We start from the raw sequence: 27,316 nt of genomic DNA, 5'->3' as shown, positions 1-27,316 counted from the left end.
ATTCAGTTGGCTCATGCATCACCTGTCCTAAAAGTGCCATTATTTTAACATACAGTCGATGCTAAATGTATGAAGTCAATGATGTAACCTGGAGTGTCAGGTACATTAATAAAATACTATAGTATCTGCAGCTCCCTTTGAACTGTTGGAGTCTATGGATCTCAATATCAGAGCACAATGAGCAAATTATTCACAATGTGCATAATTTAACAGACGTTAAATAACGCACATACGCAGACCGGATGCTTGCATGTATTCCATTCTGCGTGACCATCTCTTTCTAGATTTTTTTTGCACTCTCTCGTTACATAACTTATACGTGAACTGTACGTGAACCAGACCACATTATCAGTCCATACTATGATTTATAGGAGCAAATGTATATTTAGAAGACTGTGCTTTTTTATAATCCACCTTTAGATTTATGTGCATGGCCTCTCTTTTTACATTTACATTTTAGTCATTTAAGCAGATGCTATTATACAGAGCGAATTAAAGTAAGGACATTCTTCTTAAGGTGTCTTTGAAAACCAACAACTGACAATCATAAGTACACTTTCCTTAAAAAAAGCAGTTAATTGGTAAAGTCAGTGCCAGAGAAATCACTGGACTGATATTAGTGTTTAGATATTAGTATTTTAACTGGTCAGCTGCAAGCCACCATGTCGTGGTTAAGATACTATCTGCTATATTATTGTCTGTTCGGTTATTGGAGGTGGGTTTGCCCTTTGTGTGGTGGAGTTAGGGCAGAAGGTTGTACAGAGGCCAACTCAGCTTTGCTGATTCAGTGTAGTCTTTGAATTCGTAATAAAGTTGTACTTTTTGTGCACAGAAAAAAGACACTTAGTGTGTATTACAGATTGACCAAGAATGTTGATGTTGTATTACTGTCTTATTGAGGCCCTAGAGTATAGCATGAGGGTGTCCAACACCTTTAATTGGGGAACCCCAGAGGGTTTTGGCCCCATATTCTTACAGTTCATTGTGCACAGATGATGACGGAACCCTCTGGTGTGAGGAACTTCCTAAACAAGTCAAACTAACATCATTAAAGAGTTGTTCACTAAACCAATAGAGACAATAAGGTGACATCAGCCAGAGCAGAGTTTAGTTTGGCTGATGTAATATACACTTTGAAGTCAAATGGAACATGAGAAACATTAAGAATAATCATATCAAATTATTAACAAAAACACTAATATGATGAATGCATAATGTTGGACATTTTGGTGTTTCCCAACTACCTTTGAGACAAGGAGGAGCTACGCGGATGCACATGGGGTTCAAATTGATGACATATGACGCTCAACTGAAAAGTGCGTTGATGGATAAACGGATACGGTCCAGTCAATTCTGGACAGTCAGTTGTCTTGAGAATATTATGTTTATTAATGAGGTTCATACTATGGCCACACAAAAGACAATAGATGTCTACAGCACTAAACTTTGGTGAAGGTTGGATTTGAGTGTTGTATTAGGGCCTTGTTAAAGCCCTGGATAAAATCTGTCTCCAACACCTTTAATTGGTGAAACTCCTGAGGGTTTTGGAGCTGCATTATCCAAGTCTTTCCCACATATGATGACAGAACCCTCTGGTGTGAGGAACTTCTCAAACAATAACAAACTAACGTAATTAATGAGAAGTTCACTTACCCCTTACAGACAAAAGTGACATCAGTTAGAAAGCACAGTTTGAGTTTTGCTGATGCAATTGTATATTTTTTGAATGAAACCGATTAAACAATAAAATAATTCACACCCACAATACACATGCATTCGTTTCTTCCTAAGTTTTGACCATATTAAAGAGTATTTCCCAGTCTTGGTGCATCAACTCTGTTGTTGCTTGTTGTTTTGCATTTTAGGCTGGGTGTTCGTAAAAGCATTTTGTGACAACTGCTGATGTAAAAAGTACTTTGGAAAATACATTTGATTGATTGATTAATAGTTTTATGTTTGTCTTATTTGCTACACTAAACTTTCACTGAGCCACCTTCAGAGAACAGGGCCATGACCCAGCTCTGACATGATAAAGTACAGCAGGGAGGTCATATTATTACATCACTGTCCCCATAATGTAATCAGTTTCCATAAGTCCTTAATAATTCAGAAAAGGGGTTGGCTGCAATCTGCTGTCTCTACACAACCTACACAACTCTAGGACGTGGAGGCGAGCGGCAATGATCGGGGTTGATCCCCCTAACCCTGGAAATGGACTGTTCAGAACTCTCCCCTCTGGCAGAAGGCTGAGGTCTATCAGGACCAAAACCTCTCTGCACAAGAACAGTTTATTTCCTACAGCAGTAGGCCTCATGAACTTGCCCCCGGAAGCAAACTGAATATACACACACAACCCTCAACTGGACAAATCTATAACCCTTTCCCACATACACACGCAACCCTCAACTGGACAAATCTACATCCCCTCTCCACGTACATACAGCAAACAAACCTCAACTGGACAAATCTACATCCCCTCTCCACGTACATACAGCACACAAACCTCAACTGGACAAATCTACATCCCCTCTCCACATACATACAGCAAACAAACCTCAACTGGACAAATCTACATCCCCTCTCCACATACATACAGCACACAAACCTCAACTGGACAAATCTACATCCCCTCTCCACATACATACAGCAAACAAACCTCAACTGGACAAATCTACATCCCCTCTCCACGTACATACAGCACACAAACCTCAACTGGACAAATCTACATCCCCTCTCCACATACATACAGCACACAAACCTCAACTGGACAAATCTACATCCCCTCTCCACGTACATACAGCACACAAACCTCAACTGGACAAATCTACATCCCCTCTCCACATACATACAGCACACAAACCTCAACTGGACAAATCTACATCCCCTCTCCACGTACATACAGCACACAAACCTCAATTGGACAAAATCTTGCAACTGTCATATACTTTTTAGTTATTTATAGTAATTTATTAATGCACAGTCTACTATTTTTATGCTCAGTCCACTGTTCTTATTCGTTTCCTTTTGTATAAATTGTTGCAGCAACAGCCAGAACAAATTCCTGGTTTGTTGTGAAACTTACTCTGCAATAAAAACTCATTCTGATTCTGAATCTGAGGTACGTGGAGGAAGTCTGAGAATTAAAAGGACTGTATATAATCTGAACTCGGTGAGCAAGTCAGACACAACTCAGACACAATTTACAGTGCTTAGTTCACAATGGCACACCGAAACCAACGATTTGACGCCCTCACAGAATTGCAGACGCTACAAAATTTAGATGAGATGGAGTCAGATGGAGGATCAGAAAAATATCCCGAAATCAACGTGTTGAATGGCAAGTTTTCATCTGATTCTGATTCTGATACTGATACTGAGCTGCCAAAGCCTGAGCCTCCTTACAAGAAATGGAGAACAAGAGTGTTTGCCTTCTCATCACTGTGCATCCAACCGTTGCCATCAGCAGCAGACCCAAGAAATAACCAGACACGGCATTCTGCTCAGGCGGGTACTGGAGCTCTGAAAGGGGCTCTGAAAGGGGCTCTGAAAGGCCTGGGGGTTCTAATGTTAAATAGTAAAAAACTTTGTGAAATGTTTATGATGTTAACAAGATGACATATGTTTTAGATTCCACTGAATTGGAAATCTCTTACTTGATTTTATTTCAAAAAATAAACTAAAACCCAATTTAGGGGATGACCAGGTCCAAATTGGTGTGGTTATTATACAATCTGTCATACCAGGGTCTGTTTTAGTGAGATGACAACGCTTAAGTCTCCATCGAACAGTTATAGTACTATCATTTATAGTTCAGTTCACATGTATTTTCAGACGTCTCTGTTCCTATGAGTGCCCCGATTCGTTTTGATTGCATGAGCTATGAAACGTTCACCGTAAAGTAATGCCATCTCATCTTATGGTCAGCTTACATACCAACTGGCCAGCACACACACTGAAGTCTGTTTTACAAAAATTTTATGAACAAGTCAACTGTACTACTTGTGGCAACTAGTGGATCTATTTCACTCTGCTCAGAAAGATTTACTCAAGGCCGACCTTTGAGAAATCTGACCACCATTCCATTGTGAAATCAAAAACTGAAACAGGAAGTACCTGTAACGTGCTAAATACAGAAACAGCCAGATGAAGCGGATAATAAACTACAAGACTGTTCTGCGAAAGCAGAATTGATAATTAATTGGATAACATCTACAAGTTTACTGCAACAGTCACACAAAATATCTATTATAGCACTATTTTAGCATTTACAAGGCCCCGTCATGTTAATTGCATTATTAACACAAATAAGCTTTTGCAACCTGGTTTCAGAAGGATGAAATAGACTATTTTACGCTCATTTTAGGCAGGGGATTTTGTAAGATATATTACGTGCAATAAAATAACGTTCGAGTCGGAATGAAAAACAAAAATGCAGTAACAGTGGTTCAAACCAGCAACCTTCCACATCCTGGACAGGCACTCTACCCACTGCTCCAGTGAGGAAGCTGTAACCTGTTCTGGCGAGTGGTTTTGTCACAACAGAAATATGCTTGAAGTGATTTGCTTTGTAATCCTGACCCAAACCTGAATACATTTAGGATTAAGGTCAAAAGATTAGTATGAGACAAGAGTTCAGAATTTCAGCTTTTATTTATTTGCCTTGCCGTTACAATACTTTTGGAGGGGACTGTAAATTCAAAAGTGAGACTGTTTTGATTAATGCCCGAGCTGTTTAATAAAAACAATGGTGAAACACTGATTAAGGAAATTATCCAAGATGGTAAAGATGCATGGGTGAATTATAAAATGCCAACTATGGGTCAGACCAGAGGTAAAATATCTTTGCTCAGGTATTTTTGCTTTTTTTGGAAACTGATCATGAGGGTGACCATAAAGTAAGTCATATTGCAGACAAGGAAAACCAAATTGGCAAACACATTTGTTTGTAAACTTCAGGCCAGTGTGGTGATCATTCTTGACCACTCCAGTGGCACTGGCGTTGGCACATGTTTGGGCATGTTTTTAACTCCTAAGAAAGTGGCTGAAGAGATTAAATCCTGGCTTTATCAGTAGCAACATTTATCTCCTGGCCACCCCAGGGTTTTTAATAGGGATGTTGCCATAGACTTTCCTGGTGTTGACCTCGTTCAAAAGATCATTCAGGTAAATCACACTCTATGTAAAGAAATCACTGACTACTGTGTTTCATGTGTTTGGCATGTGCTCGTAGAGAGCAGAAATCTGAGATCTTGTATTTTGCCATCGCTTGCTTGAGATTAATAAATGACAAAATCAAGCCCTGTTCCAAGGCCAAGTGTCAAACTATCTACAGAAGAGTTACAGAAGAGCTCTGAGGTGAAGCTGCTCTTGTGTGTCTCAAAAAATGTGGAGGAGAACAGAAACACATAGTTAACAGACGGTCTGTATAATGTACATGTACAGTATGTGTGTTTGTGAGCAGAGGGACTTGGGGGGGGGGGGGCAGCATTGAGTAATAAAAAGAGAAGCAGAGCTCAGAGTTTGTCACAAGGCTGACCTGACAGGGTCACACACAGGACCAAGCAGGAGGAGGACCTCAGCATTTTACCCTTTATTACAAATGGAGGAACATGAAGATGACCAATACTGTTTTCAGGATGGAAACTCAACTTGCAAGAAGGCTTCAGCATCCACGTCTGTTTATACATCACTGTACATCTTCTTCTCATTGATTTCAGCAGTTACTGTATTTTTGAACTTACTGGTGATCATCTCCATCTCTCATTTCAAGCAGCTCCACACTCCAACCAACCTGCTCATCCTCTCTCTGGCTGTGTCAGATCTCCTGGTGGGACTCATTGTGATACCAGCAAATACAGTAGCAATAATGGAACCATGTTGGGTTCTTGGGGAATATTTCTGTCCATTACTTATGTACACCACCTTTTTGTGTACTTCTTCATCTCTTGGACATTTGGTTTTGATATCTATTGACCGCTATGTGGCTGTGTGCAACCCTTTATTGTACCCCTCAAAAGTAACAAAAACAAGAACTTGGCTTTGTATATCCATTAACTGGTGTTGTTCTATCATATATGATGCTGTGTTAATAAAAATGTCAGTAAATGTACAGGTACCCATTAGATGTTTTGAAGAATGTTATTTTGTTGAAAAGGATTTCTGGGTAAATATCATAGACAATGTAATTTCAATGGATGCCCCATCCTCAATCATTATAACACTTTATTTGAAAATATTTGTGGTAGCCAGATCACAGAGCAGAAAGGTATTTTCTAAAGGGGCTGCCACTGTGTTTGGTGTAAAAACTGTACAGGCAAATAAGTCAGAAAGAAAAGCAGCAAAAACACTTGCTATTGTTGTTTTTAACTATCTCATTTGCTGGATTCCGATTTATTTTATCCAATTAATTTATGATTCAAGTGCAAATTCGTCATCAATGTTCCTAGTTTTCCTGCCACTTGTTAATTCCTTTATTAATCCAATCATTTATGCTTTCTTTTATCCATGGTTCAAAGTGACAGCTAAACGTATTTTAACTCTGAAGTAAAGGCTACTTTTGAAGGTTTTGATCATACGTAACATCCCTCCAGTGTAGCCTGCAACATCTTTCAAAAAACATGTTGCAGCCCTACATGTTTTTAATAACCCACTTGTCATCTAAAAACATTTGTGGCACTTAAAGGTCATATACTTCACCCAGCACGTCAGAAGAGGACTACCCCTCTGTTTCTGGGTTAGATCTCTATAAGTCCCTTGTGACAATTGCTAATGAAAGAGCTTAAATACATTTGATTGATTTAGAAGAAAAAGAGCCTCTTGCATCAAGCTTATTACTACACATCATCCTGAGAACACAAACCCCACCATGAAACATTGTGGTGGCAGCATCATGCTGTGGGGATGTTTCCTTGAATCAGGGCCGATTGGAGAGCTGACTTCCGCCCGCTCGTCAGTGGTTGCAGCTGGTTCAGGCTGCATATAAGCCACAGAGTTCTGAAATCTCCCTCCAGCTCTCGCTGCTGCTGCTGCTCTGCTGTTGTTTGGTATTTGTTGCTGTTTGTGAGTTGGAAGAACATTTGTGAATTAGTGCTTTGATTGTGAGATCTGTGTGAGAGCAGTGCATTTGCATTATAGTTTGTATTGTGACTATTATTTGGGTTACAACCTTTTTCATTTGTTTCCAGGGGGAAGGGGAAAGCCATTGCGCTCTAGACAAGAGGCCCTGGGGCAAACACCTCCCATAGCTTTACTCTGTCTAAAAACACTAGGTCAGACCTGGGCGGACCACCCCCTGTATTTTGTTTGGAGCACCGGAACTAGAGGTGCTAGTTAGGTCAGCTCTTTGTTTGGCAGGTAAAGTAGGGTTAGGGGTTTGGTTAGGTTTAGGGGTTTGGTTAGGGTTAGGGGTTTGGTTAGGGTTAGGGGTTTGGTTAGGGTTAGGAGTTTGGGTTTAGTTCTTTGCTTTGGTCCCGTCCAGCCCCTTTTCCCTAAATTACCGTTGTGATAAATGAATCTTGTGAACGGTAGTCCTGCCTCTGTCATCCATACTTGCACCCACGACCCCATTCCCATTCCCGCCATTCTACGGGGGCTTCAAGTGTTGCGGGGTGTTGCGCTCTCTCCACCGGGAGGCGTGCGTGACATCTACTAAAATTAACCCATAAACCTAATCCTTTCTCTAACCTTTAACCTTAACCCTTTCTCTAACCCGAACACTAACTGAACCTAACCTTTATTATAACCTTTTATATTTACTCTGTTTTTGATAGTTTGTTGATAGTATAAATATATCTAGCACACCTACATATGGTAATTTTGACTATCCTAAATAAAGCTGAACCTAATCTGCAGTCATCACATGCATTGAACGACTGGTAAACTGCATTGCATATTCCACTGTTTTATTTAATATCATCTAATAAAAGTGGATGCTCATTAGCAAAGTCAGTGTATTATTTGAACATTTATAAAAGGACATTTCTGCCAGTCAAAGCCCGACAAGGTAATTAAAGCTTCCCTAAGTGGATAGAAAAATATTTTGGGAAAGCCAGGTCATAAAATTCATAATGCTGTTATGTTGGATGCTTAATGTTCTAATACAAATGTCTATGTTTTTGTCATTTCCTAACTACCTTTGAGACAAGAAGCTAAACAGATGCACATGGGTTGCAAATTGATGACACATGACACTCAAATGTAAATGGGGTTGAGATGCATGGATTTGGTCCAGTCTATTCTGGACAGTCAGTCGTCTTGAAAGCACAATGTATATTAATGAGTGTCATACTATGGCCAAACAAAACACGATAGATGTCTACAGCACTAAAGTTTGGTGAAGGTTGGATTTGAGTGTTGTATTAACGCCTTGTTGAGGCCCTGGATTAAAGCATGTGTGTCTCAAACACCTTTAATTGGTGAAACTCCTGAGAGAATTGGAGCTGTATTTTCTAAGACTTTCCTACAGATGATGACAGAAACCTCTGGTGTGAGGAACTCAAACAATAACAAACCATAACAAACAAACCAATGATTAACGAGAAGTGTACTTAACCATTATAGACAAAAGTGACATCAGAAAGAACAGTTTGATTTTGCTGATGCAATTGTCGCTGTTTGAATGATACACATTATAATAAAAAAATTTGCATTCACATTTGTCTTCTTGTACGCATGCAGGAGTTTATTTCTAAGTTTTGACCGTGTTATGGGGTTCTTAACCACTGTACATCCACCATGTGATGCTTTCTCTTTGGGGTTTCATGCTGGTTGTTTTTTACAAGCACTGTGTGACAACTGCTGATGCAAAAAAAGGCTTTGGAAAATGTATTTGATTGGTTGATGAATTGGTATTATAGAAATATGTGAATTGGAAATGTGTCCTATTTGCTAAACTAAACTTACACTGAGACACCTTCAGAGAACAGGGCCATGACCCAGCTCTGACATGATAAAGTTCAGCAGGGAGGTCATATAATTATTACATCACTGTCCCCATAAGTAAGTACTGAAACTGATTCAAGAATGTATGTGGATGTTGGGGAATGAAAGGAACAGGATCTTATAGTAAGGGAAGAACTTGAAGCTAAGGAAGGTCCTGTAATGTGAATGGAGGCAGAGTTTGGTTTGTGTGTAAGAACCCTGGCTGGGGAGTCCAATTAAGTCAAACTTTGTCAATATCCATTTAAACCTCAGCTGAGGACATATTGTTCCTCTGAACAGACAGCTGAAAATGAAAATGCATCTTTAGAATAGAGGCCCCATTAATCTCTGTGTCTGAGGTTTTGATCGTTGAAATGAATTGAGGGTTGTCTTGGCCTAAAGCTTGTTTTAACATGAGCAATGCTGGGCTTTAACTTTCTAATGAACAAATCTTAAAAGGAACATGTCCACGATGTCACAAAAACAACGACACAGAGCCCAACACACCTGATCTAATGCTTTTTGTAGTCCCCATTTTATAGTAAAGTAAAAATGTTAAATGCACTGTTAACAGACAAGTCCGAGTCAAGTCTCAAGTCACCGCATGCAAGTTAGAGTCAAGTCTCAAGTCTCTGCATGTAAGTCCGAGTCAAGTCTCAAGTCACCGCATGCAAGTCCAAGTCAAGTCTCAAGTCACCGCATGCAAGTCCGAGTCAAGTCTCAAGTCTCTGCATGTAAGTCCAAGTCAAGTCTCAAGTCTTTTAAGCATTAAAGGCTATAGTTACAGACTATTAGTCCAAAGCAAGTCCTTTCAACTTAAGGTGCACTTTTTGGGGATGACTATAATTTTATGGGCCATTTTAAATCAGCAGTTGATAATCTAATACACTATAACTGTTATTGTAACATTTATTATAGCAAACATGCATTTTATTGAAGTATGATCATGTTGAAGCTGGGGCCATTAGCCAAATTGTCTGACTATTTTACATAGGTTAGCCATGAGCTAACAGCTCTTTGTGTTCTATATGATTATATGTGTGAGCTAGTTATTAGCTACTGTAACTAACTGGCTGACAAAGATTTGAAACAGGCCCATATCTTGATGGCGAGCTAACATTAGGCTTCTCACTGAATGTAAAAAATATTTGTAAAATGCTACTATGAATGGATCTAAGCACTGTCGCTAATGTTACCTAGGTGACTTTCAAGTATAATTGCTTGAAATAATTCTGTATTTCTCTTCCATTCCAGTCCATTGACTACAAGTCCAAGTTAAATCTCAAGTAATTTGAACAGATCGCAAGTCAGTTTATTGGTGACATAGGAGCGACTTCAGTAGAAGTCTGCGACTTGAGTCACCAATGATGACAGTTAAACAACCGTAAGTTTAGAAAATATACCGTCACACAGCCCGCCATTAGTTTTCAGACATTTGTGCTCAAAAGTCTGCATACCCTTAGTTCTTAATACTGTGTATTGCCCCCTTGGGGTTTCAGACTGGGTGTTTTCTAAAATTTACTTTGTGCCATTTTTTAGCAGCAATTCCAATGAGTGTAGAAAAGGGGTTTATGTACAATATAAAAGGAATATAAAACATTATAAATATAGTCGTTATGAGTCTGGAAGTGCATGTCCTGATGCTCCGGTAGCATCTACCAGACGACAGCAGTGTGAACAGACCATAGCCTGGGTGGCTGTAGTCATTTATGATATTTCTTGCTTTTCTAAGGCATTGTGTGTTGTAGATGCCTTGCACAGAGTGGAGATGGCAGCCAATGACGCGCTACACAAACTTTCCCACCCTCTGCAGGGCCTTGTGGTCACCAGTGGAGCAGCTGCGGTACCAGGCAGTAATGCAGTAATGCAACAAAAGTTGGGAGACGTATGAATTGTTGGCATCAACTTTCAGGACAAAATGTACTTCCATTGCTCTGAAATGTACATTATTTTTAGTGACCATTCCCTTTATTTTTAAATCTCAGTTAACTGCTAAGCAGTTGACGATAAACTTTTGAACCATTTCAGGTTGAGCTGCTTGAATGTCAATAAAAAATGACGAGTGGGGTTGTTCTAAAACATCTGACCCGTAATGTCCGCGTGCAGTATGTGTGTGTGAGAAAACAGATACTGGGTGGTGGTGGGAGTTGTTGTCAGGCACTTTAAAATAAGAGGAGAGTTTGTCAGAAGGCTGACCTGACACAGGACCAGACAGGAGGACATCAGCATTTTACCCTTTATTACAAATGGAGGAACACAATGATTCTAAATTTTTTTTAAACAAACTTCTTGCAGAAAGGATTCAATATCAACATCTATTTACATAACATTGTACATCTTCTTCTCATTGATTTCAGTGGTAGCAGTATGTCTGAACCTACTGGTAATCATCTCCATTTCTCACTTCATGCATCTCCACACTCCAACCAACCTGCTCATCCTCTCTCTGGCTGTGTCAGATCTCCTGGTGGGACTCATTGTGATACCAGCAAATACTATAGCAATACTGGAGCCATGCTGGATTCTTGGGGAATATTTCTGTGCATTGCTCATGTTCATCACTTTTTTATGTAGTTCTTCATCTCTCGGCAATCTGGTCTTGATATCTATTGATCGTTATGTAGCTGTGTGTGATCCACTATTGTACCTCTCTAAAATAACAATAACAAGAATGAAGTGCTACATATCCATTAACTGGAGTTGTTGTGTCATATACAATGTGTTTTTTATAAACATGGTAAGGCCATTATTCATCCTTCCAAATCCATAATACCTGTGTGAAGCAGATGGTAGGGCGTCCAGCTGCCGAGCAGAATGTTGCCAGTTTGAAACACCGCTTGGATGTTTTGTGCATATTTGTAATGTATGATATGTTTTTGTACCATTCGTAATATGATACGCTTGTCTGGCGTTTGTACCATACTGTAAGTTTTCATAGCATTTGTAACATATTATACGTTTTCATAGCGTTCGTAACATACGGTACGTTTTAGCCAAACCGAAACGTATTGGTAGCGCATTGTTATGCAACCTAACGTAACGTAACATATGATACGGTTGCCATAGATTTACATAAAATAGTCTACATAGTCCTCTGAGATCAGATTGGTCTGTGACAAGTGGAATGTAAAGATGTGCAATGAAGGCAAATACAGTTCAAATGGCAATACTAAATGTGCATATATGGGAAATAGATGAGGGCATTAGTGAATGTATTAGTGAATGTTACAAGTGGGATAAATAGTGTGGGTACAAATGGCACTTCTAAATGGCATTCAAAATGTGCAGTCAAGGCAAATTGAAGGAGTAGGGTGGCATGTGCAACCAGGATGCAGATATAGCAGCAATGAGGTCCCCGAGGTAAACATATACAGTATCTCACAAAAGTGAGTACACCCCTCACATTTTTGCAAATATTTGATAATATCTTTTCATGTGACAACACTGAAGAAAGGACACTTTGCAACAATGTGAAATAGTGAGTGTATAGCTTGTATAACAGTGTGCATTTGCTGTCCCGTCAAAATAACTCAACACACAGCCATTAATGTCTAAACTGCTGGCAAAAAAAGTGAGTATACCCCGTTTGAGGAGGCCCCACAGATGCTCAATAGGGTTTAGGTCTGGAGACATGCTTGGCCAGTCCATCACCTTTACCCTCAGCTTCTTTAGCAAGGCAGTGGTACTCTTGGAGATGTGTTTGGGTTCGTTATCATGTTGGAATACTGCCCTACAGCCCAGTCTCTGAAGGGAGGGGATCACACTCTGCTTCAGTATGTCACAGTACATGTTGGCATTCATGGTCCCCAGCACTCATGCAGCCCCAGACCGTGACACTCCCACCACCATGCTTGACTGTAGGCAAGACACACTTGTCTTTGTACTCCTCCCCTGGTTGCCGCCACAACGCTTGACACCATCTGAACCAAATAGGTTTATCTTGGTCTCATCAGACCACAGGACATGGTTCCAGTAATCCATGACGTTAGTCTGCTTGTCTTCAGCAAACTGTTTGCAGGCTTTCTTGTGCATCATCTTTAGAAGAGGCTTCCTTCTGAGATGACAGCCGTGCAGACCAATTTGATGCAGTGTGGCGTATGGTCTGAGGACTGACAGGCTGATCCCCCCACCCCTTCAACCTCTGCAGCAATGCTGGCAGCAATCATACGTCAATTTCTCAAAGACAACCTCTGGAAATTACATCGAGCATGAGCACTCAACTTCTTTGGTCGACCATGGAGAGGCCTGTTCTGAGTGGAACCTGCCCGGTTAAAGCACTGTATGGTCTTGGCCACCGTGCTGCAGCTCAGTTTCAAGGTCTTGACAATCTTCTTATAGCCTAGGCCATCTTTATGTAGAGCAACAATTATTTTTTTCAGATCAGCCTCAGCAGTTTAGTCATTAATGGCTATGTGTTGAGTTATTTTGAGGAGACAGCAAATGTACACTGTTATACAAGCTGTACACTCACTACTTTACATTGTAGCTAAGTGTCATTTCTTCAGTGTTGTCACATGAAAAGATATAATCAAATATCTGATCATAGGCTTAATGTTACTTCTGAAATACATTATGAAGTGAACTCATCAAACAACGTTGTCATTTGTCCAAACAAATAAACGTAGTCGAGCCACAGACAATCTGGACAACAAATTGGAGTGGGAGAAGAACGTTTTTCTCTCTACTGCAACTGTCAGCTCTCCTGGTGCACTTCCCTCAGCCAATGACAACAGTGCTCCCTCAGCGGAAGGTGATAGCACTCCGGACGACAAAGGAAATTTTAACCAACCAGATCCTCCATGGTTATATCAGTAAATTCGATATTTTACGTATATCAGTTTGTCAATTGTGCGGTTTGGCAGAAGCCTACTCCATCGTTAACTGCCTTACTAGCTAATGTTTCTAGATAACTTTACGGTTGATGATTTTTGAGTTTTGGAAATGTATTCATATATAATGTGCAAAATGTGTGTGTTATGTGTGGTTGAGTGCACCCAGGTGTCCCCCCCCACGGTGTGTTAGGAAACAATTGGAAACACATTCCCAGGCCAAAGTAGTACAGCTTGGGTTGGATTGGACTAAAAGACCAATTGGGATTCATCATGTTTGGGCATTCAAAGTCCATGTCATGGTTTCTTGTATATTTTGTTACACAAGAGCACATTTAAAAAAAAAAATGAGCCATTTGTAAAAATTTAAAAAAATGACAAAATTGAAGTATAATCACTTCTCCAGGCACCACTACACCACTGAGCGTTGGGGAACGTTAACTTATTACAGTTAGTATTTACAGTTACCATACAGTATCTAGCTACGTTATTAGTTACTTGCTGTATAACGTAAGGCGTTAAGTTATTTAGTTATTTTAAGATAAGTCCTTGGATTCTATATTCACGTGTTGGTCACTTATGCCCAGAAGGCAGACATTTAATGCATTAGCATATAATTACATAGTCAGGTATTGCATAGTCAGGGTCAGTCACCAGCATATAACATTATCAATCATTAATAATTATACAGGAAGAGTGACCAATCCTATTATCTCAAGTAATCATATACCATAATGAGAAACATAATTTGCGTTTAGTTCTTTTATCAGGAATCTCTTGCAGTGAACAACAAAGTTCTGGTGCTGCCGTCTTTGTATCATTTTGTTACCACTTCCTACTGGAGAAAATAAATGCTACATAAAGGTACGTTGGGTGCCCTGAGGGAAATTGAGAAGCGCATTATTTATTTGACAAATGTACTCGTAAGAGTTTACTTACATTTCATTATGAACACGTTAACCGTTAACCGAGTCTGACTACTTTCTAAACCATTACCCGGAAAAGTAAACTAAGTCTCAGTGGTTTTCCTTCTTTAAATATTGTTAATAAAAATATATTTAAAACCAAAATATGATCTCTGTTTGTCTTTGACTCCCCACTGCAGTATGTCACATCCTGGCACGGCAGCTTGCCGGTGTATCTTGTTGGTCTTATTATTAGATGTCCTCCATTCTCCCTGCGCATGTGTCCTGCCTACGCAATCATGACACCATAACGCTTAAAGCAGGACAGCAAGGTAATTAAAACCCTAAGCCCAGCAAGGTAATTAAAGCTTCCCAATAGGTGGACATTTAATAATATGTTTGGAAACGCAGGTAATAATAAAACGTGTTTAGTTCAATGAATCAGAATTAAAATTGTTAGGGTTTGTTGTTACGGCGGGGTGCATTCTGGTATATTTGGGCATTGCTAGGAAAAGTGGTGCTATTGTGTCACATTGTATCCCCAAAATGATTAATGTTCATGGATGCGCAGATTATGTGGATTATTCACAATATGAATTTAATGGCCATATAATGTACAATTGGTAATCTACATAAAAATTATGCAAATAGAAACCACATATTACACACATTATTGAGCTCAAAATAGGTTGTTTAAAGAAATTATGTGTTATTAGCAAAAGTCCCAGACCGCACATTTAACTTTAGAGAAAGGATAGGTTTTAGAAGTTAAGGTTAGAGTTAGGGAAAGTTTATGGTTAGGATTATTTCTGCACTAGGGAACAGCAAACATGGACTTCAGGTTTAGGGTTAGGTCCTGTGTCCACACAGGGATTGAATAACATGAGTGGGTGTATGTGTGTATGTACAGGGAGACTGAGAGGGGGGGGGGGTGTCTGTCAGCCGGTGATAAAAGGAGGGGCAAATCACAGAGTTTGTCAGAAGGTTGCCCTGTCAGGGTCACACACAGAACCAAGCAGAAGGAGGGCCTCACATTTCATTTGTTATTTCAAATGAAGAATCAAGGAGAAGCTCAGTACTCTTTTCAAGACAGAAACTCTTCTTGCAGAAATGATTCACTGTCGACACCTATGTACACGACAATGTACTTCCTCTTGTCATTGATTTCCGCTGTTACAGTATTTTTGAACCTACTGGTGATCATCTCCATCTCTCACTTTAAGCAGCTCCAGACTCCAACCAACCTGCTCATCCTCTCTCTGGCTGTGTCAGATCTCCTGGTGGGACTCATTGTGATACCAGCAATGACTGTAGCAATACTGGAGTCATGCTGGGTATTTGGGGAATATTTCTGTCCGTTGCTTCTCTACATAAGTTTTTTATGTATGTCTTTATCTCTGGGAAATTTAGTCTTAATATCTGTTGACCGTTATGTTGCTGTGTGTGACCCCTTAATGTATCACTCAAAAATAACAATTACAAGGATTAAGTGTTGTATAACCATTACCTGGTTGTGTTGTATCATATATGATGCTGTTCTTACAAAAATCATGGTAAATGTACAGGTACCCAGTAGGTGTTTTGAAGAATGTTATTTTTCTGGAGGATTTACTGATGGTATAATAATGGACCTTGTTATTTCCTTGGTTGTCCCATGCTCTATTATTATAACACTTTATATGAAAATATTTGTGGTGGCCAGATCGCAGGCCAGAAAGGTATATTCACAAGAGGCTTCTACTGTGTCTGGTGTCAAAACTGCACAGGCAAATAAGTCTGAAAGAAAAGCAGCAAGAACTCTAGGCATTGTTGTTTTTAACTATATAATTTGTTGGATTCCAATTTATTTTTTCAATTTAATTTATGTTGCAAGTGGCGATTCATCATCTGCTTTCATATGTTTTCTGCTGCTTATTAATTCCTTTTTTAATCCAATCATTTATGCTTTCTTTTATCCATGGTTCAAAGTGACAGCTAAACATATTTTAACTCTTAAGGTGTTGCATTTATAATTCACTGTATGTGTATATATATTCATATTCATATATATATATATATATATATATATATATATATATATATATATATATATATATATATATATATAAAAATTAAGAGACCACTGCAACTTTTTCTTTCCTTTCCAAAAAATGGTTTTGAGCAAGGAGCAGAAGCCTTAAAATTAAAAGACCACTGCATATTGAACGCTTCTTTTCCTCACTCAAAACTTTCCTTTTCAATATATATATATAAATATGTATACTTTTTTTGTTGTTGTTTTGTTTTTTAGATATTTATATTTTTTTGGTTTTTGTTATATTAATTGCTTTATAATGTAATGGTACACTGTATCTTTTTCTCAGTTACCTAGATCATGAATCAATAACATCACTCTCTAGGGACGCAATGCCTAAAATAAGTGTAGTAAAGCTTAAATGTACAATAATGCAACATACCAAATAACATATAACATAAGTTTAACTCAGTTATGTATCTTGGAAATTGTTAAAAAATTGTTACATTTACCAGCATTCTACTCTTTCTTGAAAAACAAATGATTGGATAAAAACATGTGTTGGGGTTTGAGAGAGAGAAGAAACAATTGGCTTTATGTGCCCACACGGCTCTATAGAGTATACAGCAAAATCAGTGAAGAGTATAAAATTATTGTTATGGTTCACCCAGCTGTGTAAGGAATTAGAAAAATAACAATTATATTAGTATTGTTTGCATCAATGTCTTTAACACCATCACACAATGACTGTTGTAGTTGATGCAATATACAGTATTATAAATCACATACTTTTACACATACTTTTCATTTGCACATAAAGCTTTCATGATTGCATCTGTTTGGATTTCGAAGCAACTTGTCTTTACAATAAATTAAGAAGATAATTTTGTTCAGAACAACACCTGGCAGAACACCATGCCATCCTGTAACTACATTCAGGGAAATAACACACATATACTGAACACTTTAATTGCATTCATATTTACACCCAATTATATTAAGTAGTAATTGTATTCCAGTGGCAAAATCTACATGGAATGAGGTTGTATGAGATTGTTGGTTGGAAACTGGTCAAAGAAAAAAAAAATAATAATGACTACGCCTTAAAAAATTAACAGAATACTTGCACATGATTTTTGAAAGGAAAAAAAAAAAAACAAGGAAGCAAAGATGTTGCAAATAATCATTCAATCCATTATGAAAACTGAACAAAAAAGGGCAAGGTGTGAAAAAAAGGAAATAATATACAAAACAAATGTTTTGGCTTTAAGCCTTCATCAGAGCTCTACAGTATTTCAATGTGAGACACATTGAAATACAGGGAAGTTGTATGATTGGCTCAACAATTGAAAGCAATGAAGTACTATATGATCTACATGTGCAACCACAATTGTGTATTCAACAACACAATGTGGCAAAGTAAACAACAGAAGACATTGAGCACAAAATAAAAAAGTTAAGCACTGGCTGAAAAAGATATCAATTGGAAGATGGCACTGAAGAGAAATCAAATAGCACCAAACGGATACCATATAAAAAACCGTAATGCATATGGCAAAGAAAATACTGAATACATAGAACACAGAGGCCAACTGTAAGGACAATGAAATAGAAATTTGAAAATAGGAGATTAAAGAAGACATGCAAGGTCAAGTTCTTCATAAAGTTCTTCATAAAACTCCTAGCTTCACATTGGAGAAGACACTCCTCAGCGTTGTGCCGTCTATGGATAGAAAACACACGGTCAACACCACAACAATGAAGATCACAAATAGTCTGATTGGCTTCTTGTAAGTGTTGTGCTACTGGAAAATGTAAGTCATTTCTGCAAATGGCACTACGATCTTCATTGTAATGCCGATGTATTGCAGACCACAAGGCCATATGAGAAGATTACTACATTATTGGACCCACAAGTAATACATCTTAGTAATGTTTTCCTTATTAGTGATAAAGGATTTAAATGTGTGCAATTTCTTTATTCCTGTACTTGCTGCACAATGGCGACAAAGGAAGAATCCATGGGCATCATCCTTGTGGGATATGGATGTATTGAAAGTATCAGCGCATACCAAAATATCTCTAAGGCTACGGGCCCTGGAATGGGTAAATAGTGGAGGGTTGAAGAATAACTCCAAGCCCACAGCGAGCAGTATGTGCCATTAATTGCTACTGATATTCTTAATAACAAGGCTTTGAGGTGTGTAAATCATACAACAGACCATCAAAATATATTTTCCCTTATTTTATTATTGCTATGGCTTTGAAGTAAAATGTCTCTATTGATTGCATTGACCTTATTAAAATAGAAGTCTAAACACTCTTTGAAGTATCCTCTATTGCAGAAATTTGAATATCCCCCTCCCCCATGTTGTCCCTGTCCTTGTCCATCTGGTCATGCTTCCGACCTGGACTAAGTTTAAATAGACTCTGGACTCAGCCCACATGCATTTATTAATTATTACTGAAACTTGAGCTCCGGTACCTATTATTTTGATTATTTACCTAAAGACGTTGTTAACTATTTACCTAAAGACGTCGTTAACTATTTACCTAAAGATGTCGATAAACTATTTACCTAAAGACAGCGTTAACTATGTACCTCCTGCAGAGAGATGTAGATATTTAAACACATTGGATAATGAGCTTCCCTGCTGGAGAATATTTCTGAACAAAAATGATCCCACCAAGAGCAATGGTGTCAATATCCAGACATCTATTATTGAACTGGGTAATTTAGTGAATTCATTGTTCTTTCATCAATAGAAAAACATTTGCAATGGGCAGCTACTAATCAGAGATCTAGTGTGGCAGTACACAGTGGCACTCCCAGAAATGTTTTACCCTCTTATGTATACATTATTTAGGTTTTTTCCTGTAACTATATGTTCATCACACACATAAGCTAGTGACAAAGTTCAAAAAGATGTTCATGTGGGCCTCTCTGATTGGCTTTTGCGCCAATCAAAGCTCCAATATGAAAACCAAATAAAGACAAATGCCAGTAAAAGGTTATTTGATGAGTAAATTATTTAAAAAGATAGTGAAATATAAAAAATATCTTTTGCCGACAAAATAAATTCAACAATAATTTATTTTACTCTTCCATTAATCATTTACTCTCCTTTTATATTTTCAACACCACTCTTGCTATTTTCTCAGGCCTAAAAGAGTTTTAAATTTTCCTCATGAGACATTTACCATTTTCCTCATGTAAGTTATCCCATTTTCCTTGTGTCACATTATAATTAGAAGGGTATCTAATACCATGCATGGGATTGTTTGTATCTAACCGTCAATTCTGAATACAGACTTGAGCAATCAAAACACGTTTTTATCAAGTCATATTCCAGTATCCAGCTGTTGTACAATGTACATTAGTCAGACGTGTCTTAGGAAGAACCTACTAGAAAGTTTGCTACATGTTTTAAAGTTAGCTACGTGTATTCAAGTTTTGACACATAGCCTACAAAGCACCGGTTTATTTGATTAACTATTTGACATTTTACCTAAAAGCTGTGCTCAACAACGCTAGCAAAATTGGGTGCATTTATTGTATAGCTAGCACATCGAAGTGGAACATTAAAGAATGATAGCGCAGGATAAATTTTACTTGAAAACTTCAGAGTGACACCGCCATACGTTGTTTTTAAACGGTGGTTATAAACGTTCATTTGAGTTGAATCTACAACTACTAGTCTGCTTTATGTAACAAGTTGCAGTGCAGCAGAAGACATTTGTAGAAGTCTAACGCAGACTTTAGTTAAGACTCAAAACATACACGTAACCTTGAAGTTGGAACACATTTATGTCTCCATATTTCTTATTCTACCTCAGGTCATTCTTTTTTCTTGTATTAAAGACGCCCCCTGTTGTAGAACACCATTCCACTACATCCCCCTTTCTTTTACTACTTTAATCAATTTGTTTTACCTTTTACCAGACTGACACTAATTTTAAACAAACATTATATTTTGATTTCTTTGTACATTAAACATTTTTACCCTTCTGTGCATTGCTCATGTTCATCACTTTTTTATGTAGTTCTTCATCTCTCGGCAATCTGGTCTTGATATCTATTGATCGTTATGTAGCTGTGTGTGATCCACTATTGTACCTCTCTAAAATAACAATAACAAGAATGAAGTGCTACATATCCATTAACTGGAGTTGTTGTGTCATATACAATGTGTTTTTTATAAACATAGCAGTAAACGTTCAGGTGCCTATGTGTTTTGAAGAATGTTATTTGGTTGAAAGTTTTAATTGGCATAATATTGTTGACCTTGTTATTTCAAGGATTTTTCCATGCTCTACTATCTTAACACTGTATATGAAAATATTTGTAGTAGCCAGATCACAGGCTAGAAAGGTATTTTCTAAAGGGGCTGCCACTGTGTCCGGTGTTAAAACTGTACAGGCAAATAAGTCTGAAAGAAAAGCAGCAAAAACTCTAGGTATTGTAGTTTCTAATTTCCTCATTTGTTGGATTCCAATTTATTTTATCAAAGTAATTTATGTTGCAAGTAAAGATTCAACATCAGCTTTCACATTCTTTCTGCCACTTGTTAATTCCTTGGCAAATCCAATAATTTATGCTTTATTTTATCCATGGCTGAACATAACAGCTAAACGTATTTTAAGTATGAAGTTCAGTCCTTTATAGTTATGTGTTTTTTCTCTCAGGCATAGGTTTGATATAGTTATTGCTGTTTGTTTCTTACATGTGCCAATGCTCTGACACCGGTGTTGATACTAAATGATTAGGCCAAATTGGCTGGATTGTGATAATTTCGAGAGAGCATAAACCATTGTTGCCTATTTGTTTTGCATATTTTGAACATCAAACAGACACTGTAGTCTCACTTACCTCAATAATACCTTTAACTATATGTTGCTCTGGTAAATGAATACAAATCTTAAACCACTCAAACATAGTACTGTATTTGATTTTTCAGGCTAATATTTTTAGGCTGTGATTTTGAGTATGCAGACATGATATATAGCATTTGTATTTTTAAGGAAAATATTAAAACTAGTATGGAACATGTATTTAACATTCCATTAAATTATCAGAACAGGTACACATATATTAACTTTACAAGTAATAAAAATACATCCTAAAATACAAACAACTGATGTTCATAAATGTTAATTCAAATAATTACGCAGATTTCACATTGAAAAAGAGCTGCATTAAGGTAACAAGAGCAAACAAACTTGCAGTGTGTCTTGGCAAAATTTTATTTCAGAAATGAGTGACGTATCTACATACAGTAATATGTTCTGTACCAAACCTTAACCTAACCATTTTTGTTTTCTAACCTTACCCCAAACACTAACCCTAACCCAAGTGCTCTGATACCTAACATATTGTAACGACCTTGGTAAGGCCATTATTCATCCTTCCAAATCCATAATACCTGTGTGAAGCAGATGGTAGGGCGTCCAGCTGCCGAGCAGAATGTTGCAAGTTTGAAACACCGCTTGGATGTTTTGTGCATATTTGTAATGTATGATATGTTTTTGTACCATTCGTAATATGATACGCTTGTCTGGCGTTTGTAACATACTGTAAGTTTTCATAGCATTTGTAACATATTATACGTTTTCATAGCGTTCGTAACATACGGTACGTTTTAGCCAAACCAAAACGTATTGGTAGCGCATTGTTATGCAACCTAACGTAACGTAACATATGATACGGTTGCCATAGATTTACATAAAATAGTCTACATAGTCCTCTGAGATCAGATTGGTCTGTGACAAGTGGAATGTAAAGATGTGCAATGAAGGCAAATACAGTTCAAATGGCAATACTAAATGTGCATATATGGGAAATAGATGAGGGCATTAGTGAATGTTACAAGTGGGATAAATAGTGTGGGTACAAATGGCACTTCTAAATGGCATTCAAAATGTGCAGTCAAGGCAAATTGAAGGAGTAGGGTGACATGTGCAACCAGGATGCAGATATAGCAGCAATGAGGTCCCCGAGGTAAACATATACAGTATCTCACAAAAGTGAGTACACCCCTCACATTTTTGCAAATATTTGATAATATCTTTTCATGTGACAACACTGAAGAAAGGACACTTTGCAACAATGTGAAATAGTGAGTGTATAGCTTGTATAACAGTGTGCATTTGCTGTCCCGTCAAAATAACTCAACACACAGCCATTAATGTCTAAACTGCTGGCAAAAAAAGTGAGTATACCCCGTTTGAGGAGGCCCCACAGATGCTCAATAGGGTTTAGGTCTGGAGACATGCTTGGCCAGTCCATCACCTTTACCCTCAGCTTCTTTAGCAAGGCAGTGGTACTCTTGGAGATGTGTTTGGGTTCGTTATCATGTTGGAATACTGCCCTGCAGCCCAGTCTCTGAAGGGAGGGGATCACGCTCTGCTTCAGTATGTCACAGTACATGTTGGCATTCATGGTCCCCAGCACTCATGCAGCCCCAGACCGTGACACTCCCACCACCATGCTTGACTGTAGGCAAGACACACTTGTCTTTGTACTCCTCCCCTGGTTGCCGCCACAACGCTTGACACCATCTGAACCAAATAGGTTTATCTTGGTCTCATCAGACCACAGGACATGGTTCCAGTAATCCATGACGTTAGTCTGCTTGTCTTCAGCAAAGTGTTTGCAGGCTTTCTTGTGCATCATCTTTAGAAGAGGCTTCCTTCTGAGATGACAGCCGTGCAGACCAATTTGATGCAGTGTGGCGTATGGTCTGAGGACTGACAGGCTGATCCCCCCACCCCTTCAACCTCTGCAGCAATGCTGGCAGCAATCATACGTCAATTTCTCAAAGACAACTTCTGGAAATTACACCGAGCATGAGCACTCAACTTCTTTGGTCGACCATGGAGAGGCCTGTTCTGAGTGGAACCTGCCCGGTTAAAGCACTGTATGGTCTTGGCCACCGTGCTGCAGCTCAGTTTCAAGGTCTTGACAATCTTCTTATAGCCTAGGCCATCTTTATGTAGAGCAACAATTATTTTTTTCAGATCAGCCTCAGCAGTTTAGTCATTAATGGCTATGTGTTGAGTTATTTTGAGGAGACAGCAAATGTACACTGTTATACAAGCTGTACACTCACTACTTTACATTGTAGCTAAGTGTCATTTCTTCAGTGTTGTCACATGAAAAGATATAATCAAATATCTGATCATAGGCTTAATGTTACTTCTGAAATACATTATGAAGTGAACTCATCAAACAACGTTGTCATTTGTCCAAACAAATAAACGTAGTCGAGCCACAGACAATCTGGACAACAAATTGGAGTGGGAGAAGAACGTTTTTCTCTCTACTGCAACTGTCAGCTCTCCTGGTGCACTTCCCTCAGCCAATGACAACAGTGCTCCCTCAGCGGAAGGTGATAGCGCTCCGGACGACGAAGGAAATTTTAACCAACCAGATCCTCCATGGTTATATCAGTGAATTCGATATTTTACGTATATCAGTTTGTCAATTGTGCGGTTTGGCAGTAGCCTACCCCATCGTTAACTGCCTTACTAGCTAATGTTTCTAGATAACTTTACGGTTGATGATTTTTGAGTTTTGGAAATGTATTCATATATAATGTGCAAAATGTGTGTGTTATGTGTGGTTGAGTGCACCCAGGTGTCCCCCCCCACGGTGTGTTAGGAAACAATTGGAAACACATTCCCAGGCCAAAGTAGTACAGCTTGGGTTGGATTGGACTAAAAGACCAATTGGGATTCATCATGTTTGGGCATTCAAAGTCCATGTCATGGTTTCTTGTATATTTTGTTACACAAGAGCACATTTAAAAAAAAAAAATGAGCCATTTGTAAAAATAAAAAAAAATGACAAAATTGAAGTATAATCACTTCTCCAGGCACCACTACACCACTGAGCGTTGGGGAACGTTAACTTATTACAGTTAGTATTTACAGTTACCATACAGTATCTAGCTACGTTATTAGTTACTTGCTGTATAACGTAAGGCGTTAAGTTATTTAGTTATTTTAAGATAAGTCCTTGGATTCTATATTCACGTGTTGGTCACTTATGCCCAGAAGGCAGACATTTAATGCGTTAGCATATAATTACATAGTCAGGTATTGCATAGTCAGGGTCAGTCACCAGCATATAACATTATCAATCATTAATAATTATACAAGAAGAGTGACCAATCCTATTATCTCAAGTAATCATATACCATAATGAGAAACATAATTTGCGTTTAGTTCTTTTATCAGGAATCTCTTGCAGTGAACAACAAAGTTCTGGTGCTGCCATCTTTGCATCATTTTGTTACCACTTCCTACTGGAGAAAATAAATGCTACATAAAGGTACGTTGGGTGCACAGAGGGAAATTGAGAAGAGCATTATTTATTTGACAAATGTACTCGTAAGGGTTTACTTACATTTCATTATGAACACGTTAACCGTTAACCGAGTCTGACTACTTTCTAACCCATTACCCGCAGCACTGGTTATTATGCTATAATCCAGGTTACTTTGGAAAAGTAACCTAAGTCTCAGTGGTTTTCCTTCTTTAAATATTGTTAATAAAAATATATTTAAAACCAAAATATAATCTCTGTTTGGCTTTGACTCCCCACTGCAGTATGTCACATCCTGGCACGGCAGCTTGCCGGTGTATCTTGTTGGTCTTATTATTAGATGTCCTCCATTCTCCCTGCGCATGTGTCCTGCCTACGCAATCATGACACCATAACGCTTAAAGCAGGACAGCAAGGTAATTAAAACCCTAAACCCAGCAAGGTAATTAAAGCTTCCCAATAGGTGGACATTTAATAATATGTTTGGAAATGCAGGTAATAATAAACGTGTTTAGTGCAATGAATCAGAATTAAAATTGTTAGGGTTTGTTGTTACGGCGGGGTGCATTCTGGTATATTTGCCCATTGCTAGGAAAAGTGGTTTTGTGCCATATTGTATCCCCAAAATGATTTATGGTCATGGATGCGCAGATTATGTGGATTATTCACAATATGAATTTAATGGCCATATAATGTACAATTGGTAATCTACATATAAATTATGCAAATATAAACCACATATTACACACAGTATTGAGCTCAAAATAGGTTGTTTAAAGAAATGATGTGTTATTAGCAAAAGTCCCAGACTGCACATTTAACTTTAGAGAAAGGATAGGTTTTAGAAGTTAAGGTTAGAGTTAGGGAAAGTTTATGGTTAGGATTATTTCTGCACTAGGGAACAGCAAACATGGACTTCAGGTTTAGGGTTAGGTCCTGTGTCCACACAGGGATTGAATAACATGAGTGGGTGTATGTGTGTATGTACAGGGAGACTGAGAGGAGGGGGGGGGTTGTCTGTCAGTCATCCGGTGATAAAAGGAGGGGCAAATCACAGAGTTTGTCAGAAGGTTGCCCTGTCAGGGTCACACACAGAACCAAGCAGAAGGAGGGCCTCACACTTCAATCGTTATTTCAAATGGAGAAACAAGGAGAAGCTCAGTACTCTTTTCAAGACAGAAACTCTTCTTGCAGAAATGATTCACTGTCGACACCTATGTACACGACAATGTACTTCCTCTTGTCATTGATTTCCGCTGTTACAGTATTTTTGAACCTACTGGTAATCATCTCCATCTCTCACTTTAAGCAGCTCCACACTCCAACCAACCTGCTCATCCTCTCTCTGGCTGTGTCAGATCTCCTGGTGGGACTCATTGTGATACCAGCAATGACTGTAGCAATACTGGAGTCATGCTGGGTATTTGGGGAATATTTCTGTCCGTTGCTTCTCTACATCAATTTTTTATGTACGTCTTTATCTCTTGGAAATTTAGTCTTAATATCTATTGACCGTTATGTTGCTGTGTGTGACCCCTTAATGTATCACTCAAAAATAACAATTACAAGGATTAAGTGTTGTATAACCATTACCTGGTTGTGTTGTATCATATATGATGCTGTTCTTACAAAAATCATGGTAAATGTACAGGTACCCAGTAGGTGTTTTGAAGAATGTTATTTTTCTGGAGGATTTACTGATGGTATAATAATGGACCTTGTTATTTCCTTGGTTGTCCCATGCTCTATTATTATAACACTTTATATGAAAATATTTGTGGTGGCCAGATCGCAGGCCAGAAAGGTATATTCACAAGAGGTTTCTACTATGTCTGGTGTCAAAACTGCACAAGCAAATAAGTCTGAAAGAAAAGCTGCAAAAACTCTAGGCATTGTTGTTTTTAACTATATAATTTGTTGGATTCCAATTTATTTTTTCAATTTAATTTATGTTGCAAGTGGCGATTCATCATCTGCTTTCATATGTTTTCTGTTGCTTATTAATTCCTTTTTTAATCCAATTATTTATGCTTTGTTTTATCCATGGTTCAAAGTGACAGCTAAACATATTTTAACTCTTAAGGTGTTGCATTTATAATTAACTGTATATATATATATATATATATATATATATATATATATATATATATATATATATATATATATATATATATATATATATAAATTAAGAGACCACTGCACCTTTTTCTTTCCTTTCCAAAAAACGGTTTTGAGTAAGGAACAGAAGGGTTAAAATTAAAAGACCACTGCATATGGAACGCTTCTTTTCCTCACTCAAAACTTTCCTTTTCAATATATATAT

The 27,316-nt window shown here is 38.1% G+C and overlaps 3 protein-coding genes across 3 annotated transcripts; all 3 read left to right on the top strand.

Moving 5' to 3' along the window:
• The first annotated feature begins 5,599 nt into the window (after positions 1–5,599).
• LOC114829707 (trace amine-associated receptor 13c-like) lies at positions 5,600–10,810 on the top strand. The gene is made up of 3 exons (XM_034288889.1): positions 5,600–6,112; positions 6,314–6,419; positions 10,668–10,810. The coding sequence occupies exons 1-3, from the start codon at positions 5,600–5,602 to the stop codon at positions 10,808–10,810; spliced, it is 762 nt and encodes a 253-aa protein (XP_034144780.1).
• A 4,985-nt stretch (positions 10,811–15,795) lies between these two features.
• Positions 15,796–16,665, top strand: LOC114829708 (trace amine-associated receptor 13c-like). Its single transcript, XM_029115518.2, has one exon. The coding sequence runs from the start codon at positions 15,796–15,798 to the stop codon at positions 16,663–16,665; it is 870 nt and encodes a 289-aa protein (XP_028971351.2).
• A 9,556-nt stretch (positions 16,666–26,221) lies between these two features.
• LOC114829709 (trace amine-associated receptor 13c-like) lies at positions 26,222–27,091 on the top strand. The gene has a single exon (XM_029115519.2). It carries the CDS (start codon positions 26,222–26,224, stop codon positions 27,089–27,091), a length of 870 nt encoding a protein of 289 aa, XP_028971352.2.
• The last annotated feature ends 225 nt before the right edge of the window (positions 27,092–27,316 follow it).

Source organism: Esox lucius, chromosome 20, assembly GCF_011004845.1.
Source record: "Esox lucius isolate fEsoLuc1 chromosome 20, fEsoLuc1.pri, whole genome shotgun sequence".
NCBI classification, from domain to species: domain Eukaryota; kingdom Metazoa; phylum Chordata; class Actinopteri; order Esociformes; family Esocidae; genus Esox; species Esox lucius.
This window is presented reverse-complemented; position numbering and strand designations above follow the sequence as displayed.

Bases quoted from the DNA above. Each gene is read 5' to 3' on its own strand.
- LOC114829707 (XM_034288889.1), top strand. From the start codon at position 5,600: ATGGAGGAACATGAAGATGACCAATACTGTTTTCAGGATGGAAACTCA. The intron at 6,113-6,313 runs GTACCCATTAGA...AAAACTGTACAG, and splicing joins AAATGTCAGTAAATGTACAG to GCAAATAAGTCAGAAAGAAA. The intron at 6,420-10,667 runs GTGCAAATTCGT...TGTGTGTTGTAG, and splicing joins CCAATTAATTTATGATTCAA to ATGCCTTGCACAGAGTGGAG.
- LOC114829708 (XM_029115518.2), top strand. From the start codon at position 15,796: ATGTACTTCCTCTTGTCATTGATTTCCGCTGTTACAGTATTTTTGAAC.
- LOC114829709 (XM_029115519.2), top strand. From the start codon at position 26,222: ATGTACTTCCTCTTGTCATTGATTTCCGCTGTTACAGTATTTTTGAAC.